Here is a 19503-nt window from a genome sequence, read left to right as displayed (position 1 = left end):
TCTTTAGGATCTGGTTAACGTTTAAAGCTCTTTATAAAGCGGTCACAACGAGCCCAAGCTGTGCCACATCCGAGTCCAATCTGAGCTTCAGTTTCGGCGAGCTTCCATCCAGAAAATACAGTATCGTTTGTCCGTACACAATGGAGGGAGAAATTACGGGACGTGTTATTATTAATGATTGTACCTATAACTATAAAAACTCGAGCAACATTTAACGCGTACTTAGTTCTTAGTGAACATTCAATATAGATCTTTCTTACCCGAGCTCCTCGACAACTCAGTAAGGAAGATGAAGATCCTCGCTATTGTCTTTGCCTTCTGCTTCGTCGGGACTTTGGTAAATTTCGACATTACTTGATTGCAATCATCTAATTTGTTTAATAGGACTGTTTCTTTCTTTCATATATGATATGTATCAATGTTTTAAATTCTTATATTTTTGTCTCGATTATTATAATTCGTAAATATTTCGGTGTTGGAAATTCATTGTAAATATCGTCATAGATGGATAATATAATCTCATTATTTTTAATCGAATAAAACGATAATTTCGTGGCTTGTTATTTTATGATTAAAACGATATATAAGAAAGAATTCATTGATTGTAAAACCAGGACTCTTTTAATATCTAAAATAAGAGAAATATAATAATTCGATCTTAAAATTTCTTCTCTTTGATGCTCTTAGTATGTGAAAATATCTCGAATTACGAGATACTTCCGGATTCTCGCATACTACGATTAAAAAGTTAACTATAATATCGAAAAAGTTTATTTATATTCTGATTGTATATTTACAACCTGCAAGCTTGAATCATTTATAGTTAAACTATTAACAACATTTCACTCAATATTTATTTATATTTTAAAGTCTTTATAACGTGTTGTAATATTTCCAGGCATTTTCAAATAGCATAAAAGCCAAGGTGGAACGTTTCAGGGCATCTTGTATCACAGAGACTAGTATCGATCCAAGTAAGTAGCAAACAACGAAATAAATTGCAAACAATAGAAAACCTTAGTCAATATTAATCAAACTTCAGAATTAATACAGGGTGCTAAGGAAGGCATTATATCTAAGGCAGACGAGAGACTTGGTTGTTACACGTACTGTATGCTGAGGAAAAAGGGAATCGTAAGTAACGAAATTATTTAAGTCATATCATACAAAGTATTCTTTGAATTAAATTACATAAATGAAACAAGTTCCACGATTTTGTAAACTTATAATGCCTATCAACATACTTTCTAAAATCAATCGTTTCGATGAAGAGCAGAAAAAGGTGAAGAACATATCAATACAAGAACACTTTTTCAAATATTTTCCCATATTTCGTATTACACGAGATACGCATTTTATATAACTATATTATTCATCGTCGATAGTTGACTATATCGTTTATCGGTGCAAATGGGAAAAAAGTGTTTAAACTTTGTCATAAGAAGAAATCCTATTAGACATTCTCGTTCTATCAAACTTTTATGAAAAGTTCGATTTAGATCGTTTCACATTAATTAGAATAGGTTATGAGTACAAAATTAACCTAACATCGAAAGTATTGATTTTATGATTTGTATGTTGATAAGGCATCTCTTACTCTTTTCTGTGAATTATAACTGATGTGTTAAATTCTTTTCTTATAACATCCCGCATATGGAAGGAAGTAAAGAAAAAACATTTTTATTTCCATAACACAGGTAGAAGAGAATGGACGCCTTTGGGTAAACATTGCCAAGAGACAGTTAATAACCTATGGAGCTGACGCGCTAATGGCTGATGAAATGGTCAATAAATGCAAAAACATCGGTGAATAAAAAATTGTTACTAAGAAATCTGACTTTATTTTAAATATTAAACAAAATTTTTTGTAAATTATTTGCTATTTAAAAAGAGTAATTTAATAATCTTTACTCATTGTCATTTTAGCTGGTGGCAACGAATGTAAGCAAGCTAGTAACTTGATACAGTGTTTCCTGGAGATCAGGAGTTTATACATATTCTAACTAAAAATCAAACTGCTGAAATGAAATGGTTTAATTTGCAACTCGATGCATTTCGTAATTTATTTTGCACAAAATATTTATAGATTTAAATTAATAAATTATAATAATGTACATATCATTATTTGACACTTAAATCTTTGTTCGCATAGTCAAAATACAAGTTGTTTCACCATCTTGTTCTCGTGTCTCCAAGTGTTATTTATCTACTGTAATTATCTACTTCCATTTTAAAATTTATGTTAGAATATAAATCATTTTGTTAATTATGAAAATAGTTAGAATGAATGGTAGTTTGAATTTAAATTGCAATTGTAATAAAAAGCAGAATAATTCTCATGCAATGTTTTAAATTTGATGAGCCATTGAAATTTAAATTTGTATCGATAACTTAAATATCGATATTTTATTGAAGTATAAATAAGTGTATAATTCCTTTGTTCACCGCAATAATTCGCAGAGGGCGTAAAAAACATTCTGATTACCATTTAAAGTAGGTATTACCAGCTTTGGTATTGCAGAACATATAATATGATAACAACACAAATTTCTATAAGACATAAAATCTATTTTATATTACGTTTATGGTGTTAGTTCTATGCTATGTATGTATATGCTGAACTGAAAATTGTAAATTGTACATAATTCTAACGTATGTGTATATATATAATTTTAATGAAATGAATAAGCATTTGAGTAACATGGAAATTTAACTCATTCTTTTTTATTCCTTTGTTCTTACATTTCTCACTTCCGACAAATAAAACTTTTTTATTGCATTTCTAATATAATTTTAAGACTAATATCGAAGTGGTATTATCTTCAGTTAGATTATACACAAGTATTATTATATTACTTCAACTGAAATTAAATATTGTAATTACCTAATCTTTGAATGCTTTAAAAAAAAATTTGAGTAGTATTAATAAATAAATTTAATTTAATTAAATTTGTTTGCTATACATTGTTTAATTACTATCAAATATTTTAAACAATGTCTAATTCTTTCAAATAGGTACATAAACTATACTTTATAAGCAATAACTTTTATTAAAATTGTTCTTGGAACATTATGCTGTATTCGGTAGTCATAAATTAGTTCCACGTTGGACATGACCGCAAAGTGAGCAACATGGCCACAAAGGAAAACAATTTTCCTGTATTATACGGAGAATTAAATAAATTAGGGCAAAATGGTGAATACGAGCGGGCAATAAAAATTGCTAATAAGAGTGAGTTTTCGTGATCTTACAAATTGCTTTCAATTCTACGAGTTTACTATCAACATAACCTGTGTCCCATTTACGAAGAACAACATATTCTCAACAATAGAAAATTTTTCAGTTTTAGGTATTTCCCAGGATGAAGAAGCAGCTTTCCATTGTAAAGTTATTTGCTATATTCAATTATCTAAATTCAATGATGCACTCCAGTTTATTACTAAGAATCCAAAACTATCAGGGTATGTCATCCATTTATTATATATTAGTGTTAAAACTTTTCTATTTTAATTAATATTCACTTCGTACAATTCTAATAACAAATAAATATTTTTTAGCAATTTAGATTTCGAGAAAGCATATTGTTTATATAGATTGAATCAAGTGCAGGACGCTTTGAAGGTAGTAGAAAATGTTTCAAATCCTTCATTGAAACTCAAGGAACTGAAGGCTCAGATACTGTATAGGCTAGAAAAATATGAAGAATGTTTCTCTGTGTACAGAGACATTATAAAAAATTCTCACGATGAATATGAAGATGAAAGGGAAGCTAATCTTGCAGCAGTGGTTGTAAATTTAGCAATTGAGGATTCTGTAAGTCCTTAACAGTTAATGTTATTTAAGTATATGTTAATTTATATTTATTGTAATTTATATTTTTTTTAACAGAACTTAGAAGTTCCTGCATTACGCGAAGATACATATGAATTAATATATAATACAGCTTGTGGTTTAATTGCACAAGGTAGCAAAGGTGATAAAGCCATCTTGATTGAGGCAGAAAAAAAGCTTAGAGCAGCTGAGAAAAAGTGTAAAGAAAATTTAGAGGAAGATGGAGTTGCTGAAGAAGAAATAGAAGATGAATTAGGAATTATTAGAGTTCAACTTGGATATTGTCTTCAGCTTCAGGGTCGCGAGAAAGAAGCTCAAGCATTGTACATTTCTGCTTTGAAAGCAAAACCAGATGACATAGCTCTAGTAGCAGTTGCAAGCAATAACCTTGTGTGCCTTAATAAAGATCAAAACGTATTTGATAGTAAAAAAAGAATGAAAAGCGCTACTCATGATAGCTTAGAACATAAATTAACTTCTAGACAGAGACGGAACATTGCATACAATCAGTGCTTGTTAGCTTTATACACTGATCAGGTATAAACTCAATTAGTAATACACTGTTTTATTGATCATTGTTCACATATCATTATTCTATAACTTATGTCCTTGCAGGCAGACCAGTGTCAGCAACTTTGCAATAAACTAGCTAAGGATCATCCTGCACTGGCTGTGGATGCAATGTTTGTTAAGGCAGTACAACTTGGTAAAGAGGGTAAAGCAAAGGAAGCAGCAAAGTTATTAATACAGTATGCAGTTGGAGATAAAGAATTGCAAATGAAACTGGTTTGTGTGCAACTCTTATTGAGTCAGGATGAAAGACAAGAGGCAATTGATATTCTTGAAAATCTGAGTGAAAGAGACAGATCATTACCTGGCATAGTCAGCGCACTTGTAACTCTTCATATGGCTAATAATAATCGTGAAAAAGCATCAGATGCTCTAAAAAATGCAGTTAACTATTACAAGAAAAATAAGGTAGGTGCATTTAATCTAATTTCTTTCTTTTTCAACTCGATTTAGTATAACCTTTGATATTCAATTTTAGGATGCTACTGCTAATTTAGGAGAATTATGGCGACAAGCCGCTGATTTTTATCTACGCGGAGGAGAAATTAAAATGGCAGCTGATATTTTACAAGAAATGGTAGATGCTGCGCCTTGCGATACTAAGACATTAGCGCAATTGGTGGTGGCTTATGTGCAATTTCGTCCAGAAAAGGCACAATTGCTATCAAAACGTCTGCCACCGTTACATGACCTTTCTGAAACGATCGACGTTGATGCTTTGGAGAACAGTAACTGGGTAATTGGTACCAAAATGACCAAGAAGAAGATAGAACCATCTCCTGGGTAAGTATTATTCTCTTAATATAGTCTCGATAATAAAATTCTCAATAAAATTAATAATTATAACTCTATTGTGTAGCAAACCCGTTGTCGATATAACACAAAAGAAAAAGAAAAAACGTAAACGTAAAGGAAAGTTACCTAAGAACTATGATCCAAATGTTCCACCTGATCCTGAACGATGGTTACCCAGACACGAACGTAGTGGATTTAGGAAGAAACGAGATAGGAGAAATCGAGATGCTGCGATGAAGGGCACACAAGGTGCTGCAGCTGTAGCTAGTGATATGTAGTATGTATTAATTCACACATTTATTATTTAATTTAAAAATATACATACAATTAATAACTTTTATTATCACTTATCGTTACAGTGATATTACTAAGATGCCTACAAATGCGAAACCTTCTCCCAACCCTCGACATAGTCCAGCGGTAGAAAGTTCCGGTCCACGACAACAGCAACGTAAGGTTCAACAAAAAAAGAAAAAGAAAGGAGGAAAATGGTAAAACAAGCAATTCGTATTTGTCCAGAACATGTATAATATTTCAATATTGCTAGAAAGATGGATGATTGAACGATACATCTCATTGACAAGTTGTATAACTTTTTCAATTATACATATATTTTTTATCGCTGTACATATGTACAGTAAAAAATACTGCCATTTTTAAACGAACGTACTACTTTATACTAGTATCGTTTCATCATTGTAAATTTTTAACTTCTGAATTTGTCATTAGATTAAAATGTAACTAGGTTCTACCAGGATTGAAAATATATACAAAAGAATGATATATAAAATATTTTTATTCCCTTTTTCTTTTAATCCTCTTGTCAATTTTTGACAAAATTCTGCAATATAATATACAATATAGGTAACATATTCCTTGCATACATTGACTAGGATTTGGCAATACAAATCTTTATTTCTCTGTTGGTAACAATTGTATATAAAAATACAATCTGTGTCAAATTTATTTTTTTCTCTTAGTAAATCTGTAATTCCTGTTGATATATTGTGATTGTGCGTCAAATCTTTAACATTCATGTAACAGATTTATATATGTATATGTAATATAATAAGTGGCATAATTCGTAACTACAATAATCTTACATTGTATATAATAATAAAATGCCACTTCATATTTCAGTAAAATTCATTACCCTAAGATCATAACTCTGTGAAGACACGCTGTGATTACATGTCATTGTAGCATATCGATGTATGTCCACGCACGCGTGCTTGTGTAAAAGGATATCCTCGGTTTATATCATTCTAACTTATTGTCTTGTATTACAATTGCACAACACAGCATTGTTTATCGTGTATATATAAATTTATAACAAAGAGGCAACTGTTGAGGTAAGAGTAACCGTATATGTATATCATAAAACGCTTCTACATCTGTGTTCTTTTTTATATAGTTTCCTAATATATCAAGGCTGTAAATCGCCCTCATCTAGATGTTTAGTTAAAATACCCTTTAATACCCTTCCATTAGAAAATAGTACAACAGGCACGCTCATTCAACTGGTCTGAATATTATGATATGCATAATACGTAGAAAATAAACAAGCACTGGAAAGTTCATTTTACCAGTCCTAAACAAGTATATCCGTTAATTGATACTTTTGTCATGCCACACTCATCTATTGGCAAGCAATTTCCCGTGTTCCCAAAACCAATCGCCAAATCAGTTCGACAAAAATGAGTTTGTCAAAAATGAGAATAGATGAGTAAGGCACAAATTCATGTAAATGCTATAAAACACTTACATAATGATGTAAATAATTCTCAATGTATGAACATTATATTTCCAATAATGCTACTTTTCAGGTATAATGCCTTCCCAGGCATCTTCTCGCTGTTTGTTGGCTAATCTACGTTTTTCTAGAAACAAAGAAAAAACAACTTATTTCTGCTTTTTTAAAGCTTTTTTAAGCTTCAAACTGTGAGAAGTGTTTTGTGTAAATAATACTTACCTTTAGCCTCACGTAATACATTTTTCTCATGTTCGCGTTCTTGCCTAGCAGTAGCTAATTTTACACCTAAAGCACCCGTAACCAGTCGTCTAGCTAATGCCGCGCAAGTTTCTGGACGACTTCTGTACGGCTGTAAAAATTGCGCGCTCCTTTTTGCTTTTGTTTTACTCAAGGCTGTGGCCTCGCTCAAGGGTCGTGTTTTAACAAATGGATGGTCCGAAGCCAATACTTCAGCAGCTAAAACCGATTTAACGGGTGAGCACTTGTTACTGATAATGTCGGTGTAATTTTGACTCGTTTCTAATTACCAACAAGAGGACTACTGAAGACTCCAAGACAGTGTGTGTCATCTACCCACTTTAGTTCAAACCCACCATTCTTAAAAGGACTAAAAACAGCTGCTAAATCGCTGGTTTTAAATTCTGATGGAAAATTGTAAATTTCAACAACATGAGCAAATTCGTCGCTAGATACCTCGATGTGTTTAGTGTACGGTTTGTAATCGCTTTTTGGTTGTTCTATCACAACATTACCAACAGCCGCTGTTAACTGAAATAAAAGTAATTAACATTAAAAAAGTACATAGTTTTGTTGTTTTATGTTGGCGAATGGTAAATTCATAAATACTTGCCTCCTCGATAAGAGTTGGATCTAGACAATCACCATTATCGTCGAATAAACTGTCCCAGTCACATTCATCCCTATTAATCTTTTTAATTGGTGGAGAAGGTGGAGGTGCAGGTTTACTTTTCTGCCGCACAACCTTTTTTACTTTCTTCTCTGGTAGTGCTGTAGGAATAGGAATAACTTCCTTATTAGGTTGTTGTGGTTCTTTCTGTACACTATCTGAGATAATCAGCACGTTTGATACCATATTTCGACGCATCATTTGCGTGTTCTTTTGGTTTGTTATCTCGTCCTTATTTGAAATTTCCGAATGTTGTTTGTTATTTGCATTTGAATTAGTTACAACAATATCGTTATTACATTTATCAGATCTGTCTATTTCTTCATTAACATTAACTTCACTATATATACATGTCTCAACTGAGTCTAAGTTATTGTTATCTTCACTAGAATTACTAGAGATTTCTTGTTCTTCAATAATTCCTGAATGAAATGTATCAGTTGTCTCACATTTAGTTTCAGGAGCAGTAGTACCATCTGTATCATTTGGCACATCTTCATTTAGATTATCTAACTGCTTAGTTGTTATTTTATCACTAGTTTCCATCGTAAGTCCTTCTGGAATAACAGAAGAAGTCGGGTCCTTTGGATCTTCTTGCAGACAGATATTAATTTCAGATTCATCATTACTTTGATTATCATCAAAACACGTATTTAGTTCCTTTTGTTCACATTCTATACTTTGTTGTAAACTAGAATCTGTTTCTTTGATATCTAAACTTGATTTTGATTGGCCATGAGAAGCAGAGGACGGATTGTCCTTAACTGAACGACTCACACGAATAGATTCTACTGGCTGAGGACTCCCTTCTGTTTCCAAACTTCTACGATGTCTTGGTACATAAACTGCGCGATCTGGCCTTCTCTGACGAGAAGATCTTAATAAAATTCAGTTAAAGATATTTACAATTTATTCTTTGAATTATAAGAAAGTAAATAGACGGAAGTATTTTTACAATTTCTTACTTTGCACTAGATGAATCTGCAGCTGCTTGTATTTGAACTTGGTCCATATTTGTTTGAAGTTCATTTCTGGCCCTCCTAGCAGCTGGCGGCCTATAGATTTCAACCGTTGGCGTTGATTTTACTAAAAGTTCGAATGACAAATTTAATTAACTTTACACTATCTTTTTCAGATATGAAGTTTTCAATATAAGTTTTTAATTACCTTGTCTTTGAATTCGTACGCGTTCTGGAGATGCAGAGGGCGATCGTCGACCTTCAACGCCCATCTCGAACAAGGTACCAGTACCTTTCGTTATACAACTTGTTGTACACTGTTCACCATTCAATTTTGGGTCCCTTGAATATTGAAAAATAAAATATTATAACCTTGTTATTTTATAATTAGTTTAATACTTCTTTTTTAAGTCGGTTAAATAGTTCTCTGACGCGTCTGAGTACTACGTCACGCGACCTTGAGCCGGTCAGTTTCACTTTCGTTTACTGCTGCTACGTCGTAAGAATTTCATTCTTGTAAACTCATTTCGTAACAGTATTAGAATCGTCTGTGAATTTCGCGTAAATCTGATTCAATCTAGAACGAGTTCTACTTTCGAAGGAATCGAGCATTAATATAATCGTTTTTAAATTAATCGCGTTAAAATGATATTGCATCTTATGCGAAGAAATAGGTGTATTCCGTGATACAAAAACATTGAGAGTTTATAATTTAGTACTTTTACTAACTTTATAATAAATCTATTAAAAATTAATCCATTTTTACATAAAATCCACTTCATAAAATATACTATTAAAATATAGTAACAATTTTTTCTCCAATTTAACACAAACACTATATATTTATCCACAATTATTACAGAAATCGCTGAACTATAATTGTTATCAGAATGTCTTCTTTATTGATAGGTTATCGATGGAGGGGCATCATTAAATGATTCACAACAGGAAATAATGAAATCCTACACTTTGTGATTTGTTCAGGTGATATATCACTGAAACGATTGAATGTAATAGCACTTTGCTAAATGACCACAGGATTGTATCTAGTCAGTTATCGAGAGAGGCATGTATGTGCTTGTTTATATTATATACAGTCAGTTGTAAAAGTCTATAGACACAATTGTAATCACAAAGGAAATGAAAAATAAACTTTGCTACAGAATCATCTATACTTACATATCAATACAAAATAGTTCTCATTATGCTCAGTATACTAATGTAATTCTTGAAGAATTTAAGAAATCATAAATATTTAGATTACGAAGATCTTAAAACGGTTATACCAGTAATTACAAAACCTTTAATTCCATTACTGCTAAAAAGATAGTAAACTGCAATTGATACCTATAGAGAGCTATAACGTACCTATAGACATACGTATATACATTTATATATTTTGTATTTCTTCGGTTTTTTTCTTTTTTAAATAAAGACGTAAGGAACTGTGATATTTATTTAAATATACATTTAACTGCAATTAATACAGAATTGGATACCAAAAATATTGTAGGATCTAACATCTTGATTAGAATACTTCGAACTTGATGGTGATGACGAACGAAGACCTTTGTGATGGACTGTACGCAACATCAAAGGCTCACTTCACGAAGCAAGATCGGAGTGGTGGGGATAGCAACGGCCACTTAACGAAGCAATGTCACTATACATATAATACATGTATCATAACAATAGGCACTTCGATACCTTATCACGTCACTTTTGTAACACACGACTGTCCGTCTGGCAGAACCCTGGCCGATCGAGAATGTATGCAGATCGGCAAAACGGTCCTGCACCAGCTGGTGTATAATATATCTTCGATAGTTGTTTACAGGTGGAAAGACGAGTACCCTGCAAAAGTGAAAAGAACGCGTTACGATCACGGCTGAAAGTGAGACTGGACTGAGGACGGGTGAACGTAACCGCCTTGCCCCGGGCCACTTTGCTCGTATCCTGTCAGATGAACACAGGCAGGCTAACTTTTACATAACATTTCACTTTCTCCTTCTGTGATTTTCTTAAAATTAGAGCCATCCTTGGTCCGAATAATCATGTATCATTTCGACCATTCCACAGACACATAATACGGATATTTGCATGAAAAAGTTGGGCAAAGATGTAGGACAACTTTTTAGTAAAAAAATATTATTTTAAAAATATTTTCGCTCGGATCATATACAAGCCACATCGATTAACTTTATCAATATTGTTTGATTTTTAATTAAACAATGATTACTTGTTACGATATTAAAATTATGGATCATGTAAAAAACAATTTCTTGATTATTCTTTCATCATTTATTTCGAAAATTTTCTCCTTGCAACTTACATAACTATCTATATTTAAACTCTGATTTTATATAAGATATTTCATGCCTAAATGCTTCCTCTGAATAATTCTCCTAATTTAATACTATTTGCTTAAGGCTCTCCAAATTTATCTTTATGCTATTTCGTAGAGCAATCGAATGACTCAACTGTAAACTTTCGAAGTACTTCAATGCCGTACGTACAAAGAAAAAGGTCGTTAATAATTTATTCGTAATGTATCCGATTCTTTTTGTGAATGAAAATTTTGCAAGCGAAACAAAATTTTTGAAATCGACTTTTGGCCAACTTTCCGATACAAATTCTCCATTATGCGCCGACATTACCGCCGTTACAACCGTGTTACATTTCACATACATAATCAGATTTCATGGAAACCGGCTATTACGTTCAACCGGAATAAAACGGTCGGATAAAGGCGGAATTTATTATGTGTAACGTCGTAACCGGATGTTTTTAGAAAGCATTGAGAGCATTAGAACAGGCGCAAGCAATACACAAAAAGTAGGAAATAGGAAACGAACACTCAAGATCTAGTGGAGGGCAATTTCAGTCTCGGTAGATAAATAAAACTATCTAGACCAATATGGATGCTGGAAAACAAGATAAAATTCTCACCTTAACGTCGTTTCACGATAGTTAAATTACATGCCAACCGTTCAGGTGGAACGAACCATGTAGCGTGATAAATCGGGGTTCTCTGCGCTTCTCTTTCTCTTATAGCCAGATATGAAAGCCGAGAAGAAAAAGAAATCGACTGCAACAGACCGAACAAAACAACCGTTCCACGCTATCGTCTGATCCGGTTGATGAATCGTCGTTCCAAGAGTAAGATCTATGTTAATTACGTTTCAGAGACGACTAAATCGACGAGCCTTGAACTACAAAGAAGAAACAGAGTCCCGTGCGACTCGTAAGTGTTGCGTGGTTCACGTAATCATGCGTATACGTGAGCGACATACGACGAGAGACCGGTTGCACTCCATAGATTAACAATTATTCGTGCCATTCAAAATCGACCATCTGTCCCCCTGACGCGTGATTTCAATAATTAACGAGTTTAGGTGGCAAATGACGTAAGTGAAAGAGGTGAGGATTTTTTGGGTTAACACACGTATGATATTTTTGACGCTTACATCGTCGTTATTGGGCTTCTAATATTTACTACCTTCAGAGATATTGAAAATTTTATAGAGTTAGTTAATCTTCCGAGTAGTTTGCGTTCTATTTTTTTAATTATAGCAAAATTTTCGCCAAAAGAAATAAATTTTCCTATTTCTCATCTAAACGTAAACAATTATTCAATATGGCGGACCATCGGGGCCTTCTTTCCTTTCCTTTTTATTATCTTATTTCTTAAGCAAAGTAATTATGACATTAAACATTTTTTATCGATAAAATATCTACAAATTGTATTTTAAAAGCTTTAAGGATAGAATATGTTTAAATACGAACGGTCCATGAAATATTTATGAAATATTGGAACTGCATATTGAATAATCAAAGAACTGTACATATTACGGTATTCTTATATAATATGTGTTTGTAGTGACAGTTAATCTTGTGTAACCGCATGGTACATTATTTTCGTTGTCGTTGATGGAGATAATACGTTCCATTAAAATTTACGTTTCGTAGAAATTTTCTTTTTTTATCTAACGACGTACGCAACTTCCGCCATCTACGGAGGGCTAATTAACCAATAACCGCAACTTAAAAACTTATTATGTGTTCCCATCTTACTGCAATATTCTAAATCAAGTGCAAGGAACCATATGATGTTAATTAAAAACAGAAATGTTAATTAGAACTATTGACATCTATGAAACGCATTCTTATTTTCTTCAGGCAACCTGCCAATGCGTCACAGTTCTTTTATGTTTCTCAAAACACTATGTAGTTTGCTAAAAATATAAATGTACAGCGAAAAATAAAACGCGTAAACGTTTGAAATGCGCGGGGAATGTGAGAAAAGAAAAAACGGTCTAATGTAATGGAACAATCTGAGGATGGAATGAAACAATCTATTAGTTATAAACAAGAAAATGTATGAATATTTTTATCACGCGACAATTGATTGTGATCTCGTTTCATTTTTTTACACTACTTAATTTATATCAAGTTAATTTACGAAAGAATTTCGATTTTATATCATTAATAATTGAAGAATCGAAATGTTACACTCGCAGACAAAAAGATAACACATTTTGTAACTTTGATAATATGTGTGAGATATGTATGGAAATACAGTCTTTCTTATGTACATCTTGTAAAACAAGCTTTTTGAGTCGATGTTAGTAATCCTTAGATGTAAACATTGTACTTCTTCGAATGAACAAAAAGATAGCATAATAATTTCACATGGCCCTGATAGATGTAAATATTATTACCACGATGTATGGACAGAAGAAAAAGTTTCAAGCAGCCGACAACTAAGATGCTAAGGAAGCATCATGGTATGGGCAGGTATTGGTTATCATAGAAAAACGAAAATTGTCTTTGTATAAAGTTGCATGAATAGTTAAAGGTATATTGAACTGAAGATACAAACACATGCAGTAACAAGTACTGATAAAAATTGTATATTCCAGTAAGATAGTACTGTCGTTCAACAGATAGTTATAAAATATTTTGTTGATAAAAAAAAAAAAAAAATGGGCGTTCTGCAACGGACAGCAAGATCTTCTGAATTGAAAATTATTGGGGAGAGCTTGCAAGAACGGTTTACAGAAAGGGGGCTCCACAAAATACGAACATTGTATTATTTTCAGTAAATATAAGTAAATTTTCATTTTTTCGTAGTATGTGCTATCAGTTTGACTCATTGAATTCTTGTAGTTTTTTAATTTTACGGGTAAGAAAAACGTATTTATACTCCGAGAGCATTTCATATTGTAAGTTTACATTCAAAAGAATTTTATTATTTTTCTATTTTTCTTCATTATCGAATAAAGTTTTACGAATTTACACATTGTGCTATTTTCTTGTTCAGGAGTGTAAATGATGTAAAGATCTTCAGTGCAAACAAGAAGTATTGGTTTATAGTCAAAATGCATATTTACGATTGTCTTAAAAGCGCAAATAAATTAATCAGCGTTCAAATTTGTATTTAGTATGAAATTTATATTTTTTCAAAGTCAAAGTAGCCTATGTATATGTATACCTTAATTTCCGAATATTTTAATCACTTGCAGTAATACAGACCAATATACGTTGTCTGGAAGACGACGATATCAACCACTTACCTTTAGTGCAAGATATTTATAAATACCGCACAGAGGCCATAAAACACATCAATAACAAACACATTGAACACTTTTCAACAGTTCTATGGTATCCTAAATCATTTAGGTTATAAAGTTAATTCTAATTGCCTTTGAATTTCAGATTGTATGTCAAGGATACAAATAAATTTAACATAACGCGTCTCTGCTAACATTCTAAACTAAATCGCCAATAAAAATTGCGGGCTATCAAATCGATTCTATTTATGACAGCGTATATTATCTCATTTTCTTGCGTGATTGACAAACGTCAAGTACTTTTACATTGTTGAGATATATCTTTAAGAGATTTAATACCGATGATTCCTCGGAGAAAACTTTACGTTGTAGTATCATAGACGTTCGTAGAAATTGAAAGTGAAAAATGTTTGAAGACACGTTGTGAAAAGACCGTGTGATCTAACCTTTAAAGGCGCGTCGTTGCATCAGGAAATGTGATCGTTTGGCTCTCCTACCTTTTCCGTTTCTTGTCCCTTGAAAATAGAGTCACGTCGTGCTCCACGTCCTCGGAGAAAAGGCTATCTTGCAAGCTCATTTATCTGCGAAACTGCGCGCAGATCGGACATACGAGAAAATTACTGATACTCAGAATTAAATTCATAAAAACTCAGAGTTCAACGAATCCACGTTTACCGTGTTGCTGCAGTGCAGCCACGGTCTCTACTCGACGCACATTGACCATAAACTATCTTAGAATGTATCGCGCATGCGTTCATTTGCTTCTGCCTGTATAGCTACTGCGCAGGCGTACCTTTTTAAATCGCGAAACCATTTTGATGCGAAATTTTACGCGCGGAAGTATCGTATCGAAATTAATATAAGTTTTACATTCTAATTCATTAATTTCGTAATATCTTTTTGTAAAATGGAATTGTAAGCATTTGTAAGGAATCTTCTTAGATTTGGTAACATGAAATGTGTTTTGATGATGAAATTAGCTTAGTTTGGTGCAAAATTTTACCTGCGTAAATGTGGTGTTTCTTTCTATGCGTTTCGTCTGAAAAATTAATGTAAGTTTGTGTACTCTAATCTATTGATATCGTAATATTGTTTCGTAAAATGGAATTGCAAGCACTTATAACGAATTTTTTGACTGAAAAATATGAAATGTGTTATCGATCGAGAAACTAAGGATTGCATGGTTTTTTACGTGAACATCATTATTGCATAACTGTATGATTCAAGTTCTCTCATTCTTTTGAAAATATTTGAAAGGTGTATAGAGACTTTCTAAATAGTGGGGCAAGGTAGCTTTGTATTATTCGGATGGAATTAGTATTCTGTGAATAAACCTTCTTAGCATCTGTTTGGTGGCCACGCAATGTTAGATAATAATTTACCGCCATTTTGTCTGTAATACGATTCAAAAAATTCGTTACATCATTTCAACAGACTAAGATATTTGAAAGAATTTTGCAACTAGACTACAGATGTTTATGCATATATTATACAAATTTATAGATGTAATAATGTACAAAATACACGTAATGTTCAAAAATATATAAAATATTCAAACAGTAACTATAAAAAGTGACTGATAAGTGTCAATACTTTAAGGGACGAATCTACACATTAAAATAAGTAAAACACATCATATGAACTCAAAAACCAAGATACGTAGAGCAAATGTTCATATAAATTTCATTATTTATTTTATTATGTAGATTCATTTTCTGAAATACTAACATACATCTATAAATCACCCTGAATTTGCACATTATATTTGTTATAGTATTTATATATTAATTAATTAAATGCAAGCACAGTAAGGTTCATATTATTTAGTGATACTTTCATATGACTACAAAAGTTAGTATAATAACAATTAAATATAGAACCTGATAAAAAGATGTTTCATTGGAAAATAAGAATATATGCAAATATTTTTTGTAGCCACTGCATACAAAGATATAAATTTGCATAAACATTCGCAGTTTATAAGTTTCTTATTTTTTTGATGATAATTGAATTCTTGTTAATCGATTCAGTTGATACTGTACAAAACATAATATTTATTTAATAATTTATGGAGATACACACATAGTGTACAACATACAAGTCTTGGCATACATAAAATGCCGTTACTTTGTAAAGTAAACTGTACTTTATTTATTTCTTCCCTCTAGAATATTTATATACAATCACACGACTTTGTTTCCTTCACTTTACACTGTTCGCCAAAACAAGTTCATTCAACTACTAAGCGATATGTGGCCCTGCCTGTTTCACTCAACGCATCGTTGTCCTTATCAAATCCCTCGAGAAAATATGTTTGATAAAATTCTTTTGTATCCTGGTATTGAGTGAAACTTGGGGCCTGAATTAGAATGTGTACAGCGCATAAACATACAAAGTTAAAAGGGTCCAAATCTTCCAGTACTTAGACCCAGGTTATTTTTTCCATTTTTTCCCCTCTCTCTAATACAAAGCTGTGTCTACGCGCAATATTCTGTCAAATATTCGGGATTCTGTCAAAAATATTCTATATACAATTAGGGTATGTATAAAAAGAAATCTACGTCTTAAGATTACAATAAGAAAGATGATCTTTTGTTCCGTTGCCATGCGCGGGAAAGCAACAAATTTTTATCCGTGACACATACCGATTGCTATTTCTGTATCTCCGAACTAAAAACATTACTTATAAAGGATCGATACGAGAACACGCAAGGTGCGTCACGGTAATATAAAACTAAATATTTAGAATCGCATTTAGCGATACTGCCAGCGAACGAAAAAGTTACCTTCTCGTTGTCACAGTGTCGCTATGATTTCTTCATCTACTTATATTTATGCGTTACACAAATATAGATCAATAATTCGTAACGAACATAAGAAAGGCGAGTTAATGTAACTCAATCGAAGATAATATGCAAACGATCCCAAACTTTAACTAGAAAGGAATAAAATGATAATCGAATGTATAGAATTGCTATTGTAACAATATGCCGTGTTAATGATTATTGGTAATCTGGTTAAAGCAATTCTTTCTATTGCTGGGATAGAAAATTGCAGGTGTAAAGCAACTCTGTTTCGTCGCAGGAAATTATTCTCGGAATTAAATTTCTTTACTGTGCCAAAAACACAGAAATAAGTACTATGACGAGCAATACACGGATAGAACTAGCAAATGTATAAAATAGGTACAAGATTTTTTGTGATTTTCATCGCATATCGAACATAGAGATATTAGTCTTATATGTCTATTCGTGGTCTATATTGTAACCTTAAAGGTGGGTCCCGGAACCTCCATCTTGTTACATAAACAAATTTCAACGTGTGGTCCTTGCCTAATAATTCATCATTGCACAATATATCAATCTGCAAAGAGCATCATTAATTAGTAATGCAATATAAATTATGATATGAATTTTTCATAATTTTTACTCACATCCCGATATTTTTCCATTCCATTTAACACTTTCTTGGCAATAAACTTTTTCAAATGTGTAATGGTTGCTTGGGCAGAGCACCTAATAAATCTTCGTTTTAAAGTTTTCAAGCTTGTATTTATGCATTCCAAACATACGTTAACCTGTGAAAACATTTGCTGTTTATAATTATCAAAACTTATTCAAATATAGAGTAAACAATTTTTATCTCTCTTTACCTGCTCATCAGTACGGTGATAGTCTGATTCTGCATGTGCATCAGCTGTTGCCTTTTCTTCCTCAACATCTCCAGCATTTGGTAGGATATCTTTAGGGCAAGGTAAACCTCTGGCTCTATAAAATTCTCTTTCCCTTTTAATTTCATCTGAAGATAAATATACCAGATTAATCGTGTTGTCAGTTATAGAGAATTTTTAAGTTATCTTATCAGTTTTATTAATGGTAAGACAATGCTAACTCTCTTGAAGATCAGGAACTAATTTGTAGACAATATCCTGCATAGTTCTGTCAAAGCTAATATATTGGAGGGGATGTGACTGATGTATGACAATTTGGCATGTTGGACAGGTATGCTTCTCTTCTAAATGTTTTACTAGACAGCTTTTGCAAAATGTGTGTAAACACTCGGTAACAGTAGTGGCATCTATCAAGTATCCCTTGCATATCTTGCACGTTATGTGGCTGTTTAGTGTTTTCAACTTGATTCTCCTCTCCATGGCACTGGTAATCACCATTTAATAAATATTACCTGAGACATCATACAAATGCGATCAGATTTCAATGCTATCAAATCGTTCTAAACCTGTTACTTTATAAGACTAAAATCTTACACAGTAATTCACGATACTATTATTTTCCAAAAAAAAAAAAAAAAGAAAAGCTCCAAAGTAACTGTTGACATAATGGTACACGAATAACATTATTATAGAAATGGCCAAAATTTGGCAATACGTAAAACTCATAGAATTCGTTCTACTGACACATGGTTTAAATCGTTTAAAATTTGTAAGGAAATAAAATAAAGGTTATTACACAACGATCTGAAGGAGAAAATAAGTACTGAGCTCAGTAAAAAGTGGGTTATCGGATTCTAACCTGAATGTCGAGTGTTAGCACACAATGGCAACTATCACTCGTGTTATTCGTTAGGAAGATTCATTCGAATGGTCCGTATTATTCTTGGCATGTTTTGTCGTTGAATCGAAGCGAAATGGAGGAATACAAAATTAAATGTTCGACTAAAAACCTGGTAAAAACAACTTAGTGTAAATGTGACTCATGACAACAAAACGAACTGATCTCAGCGCCATCGTTTGTCTTATGGGTTAGCTCATCTCTGGACACGCGGTTTCGTTTGGTGGTGGGGAGTTCTCCAATGCCCTCAATATGTCCTCGATCAATCATAAACTAATTTGTTTATTCGTTTAACCGTGTCGATGCATGCATATCTATTTTTTACGCGCGCGTGACTCGTTTGATTTCAACCTATATTAATTAGAGATACTTGAAAGGATTTTGTATTTGTTTCTTTTCTTAATCGTAAACATTTAATAAATATGAGTTAGTCATACGGTTTTTAGCTTAGTTCATTGTTCAACCTTAATTAAATAATTAATATAGTTTATTAGTTATAATTTCGTTTTCTGCTACGAAATGTTTTTATAACCGATTATTATGTAT

At 32.4% G+C, this 19503-nt stretch overlaps 4 protein-coding genes across 9 annotated transcripts; 2 read left to right on the top strand and 2 right to left on the bottom strand.

Annotated features, from left to right (window-relative positions):
• The first annotated feature begins 142 nt into the window (after positions 1 to 142).
• On the top strand, positions 143 to 2180 carry LOC117205566 (general odorant-binding protein 56h-like). Its single transcript, XM_033444103.1, has 5 exons — positions 143 to 337; positions 899 to 974; positions 1043 to 1134; positions 1698 to 1806; positions 1927 to 2180. Exons 1-5 carry the CDS (start codon positions 290 to 292, stop codon positions 2001 to 2003), a joined length of 402 nt encoding a protein of 133 aa, XP_033299994.1. The 5' UTR covers positions 143 to 289; the 3' UTR covers positions 2004 to 2180.
• Positions 2181 to 3071: 891 nt separating this feature from the next.
• Positions 3072 to 5980, top strand: LOC117205561 (signal recognition particle subunit SRP72). Its single transcript, XM_033444093.1, has 8 exons — positions 3072 to 3232; positions 3345 to 3462; positions 3559 to 3814; positions 3890 to 4369; positions 4448 to 4810; positions 4881 to 5185; positions 5262 to 5474; positions 5557 to 5980. The coding sequence occupies exons 1-8, from the start codon at positions 3133 to 3135 to the stop codon at positions 5690 to 5692; spliced, it is 1971 nt and encodes a 656-aa protein (XP_033299984.1). The 5' UTR covers positions 3072 to 3132; the 3' UTR covers positions 5693 to 5980.
• Positions 5981 to 6087: 107 nt separating this feature from the next.
• Positions 6088 to 15093, bottom strand: LOC117205562 (R3H and coiled-coil domain-containing protein 1). 6 transcript variants are annotated; one of them, XM_033444097.1, is made up of 9 exons: positions 14887 to 15040; positions 11766 to 11904; positions 10524 to 10670; positions 9025 to 9158; positions 8823 to 8943; positions 7801 to 8734; positions 7478 to 7718; positions 7170 to 7406; positions 6088 to 7077 (listed from the first exon to the last, which is right to left on the bottom strand). In XM_033444097.1, the coding sequence occupies exons 4-9, from the start codon at positions 9086 to 9088 to the stop codon at positions 7013 to 7015; spliced, it is 1662 nt and encodes a 553-aa protein (XP_033299988.1). In that variant the 5' UTR covers positions 9089 to 9158; positions 10524 to 10670; positions 11766 to 11904; positions 14887 to 15040; the 3' UTR covers positions 6088 to 7012. The 6 variants fall into 6 exon arrangements, with proteins under 6 accessions (XP_033299988.1, XP_033299987.1, XP_033299985.1 ...); XM_033444096.1 differs by having other exon boundaries at positions 11766 to 12028; positions 14887 to 15034; XM_033444094.1 differs by lacking the exon at positions 11766 to 11904 and having other exon boundaries at positions 14887 to 15089.
• A 1325-nt stretch (positions 15094 to 16418) lies between these two features.
• Positions 16419 to 19139, bottom strand: LOC117205661 (polycomb group RING finger protein 3). Its single transcript, XM_033444302.1, has 5 exons — positions 18919 to 19139; positions 18281 to 18571; positions 18042 to 18187; positions 17823 to 17966; positions 16419 to 17752 (listed from the first exon to the last, which is right to left on the bottom strand). The coding sequence occupies exons 2-5, from the start codon at positions 18555 to 18557 to the stop codon at positions 17627 to 17629; spliced, it is 693 nt and encodes a 230-aa protein (XP_033300193.1). The 5' UTR covers positions 18558 to 18571; positions 18919 to 19139; the 3' UTR covers positions 16419 to 17626.
• Positions 19140 to 19503: the final 364 nt, after the last annotated feature.

Source organism: Bombus bifarius, unplaced genomic scaffold (assembly GCF_011952205.1).
Source record: "Bombus bifarius isolate JDL3187 unplaced genomic scaffold, Bbif_JDL3187 scf7180000007992, whole genome shotgun sequence".
In the NCBI taxonomy this organism is placed as follows: Eukaryota; Metazoa; Arthropoda; class Insecta; order Hymenoptera; family Apidae; genus Bombus; species Bombus bifarius.
Note: the sequence above shows the minus strand (reverse complement) of the source record. Positions and strands in the feature narration are given on the sequence as shown.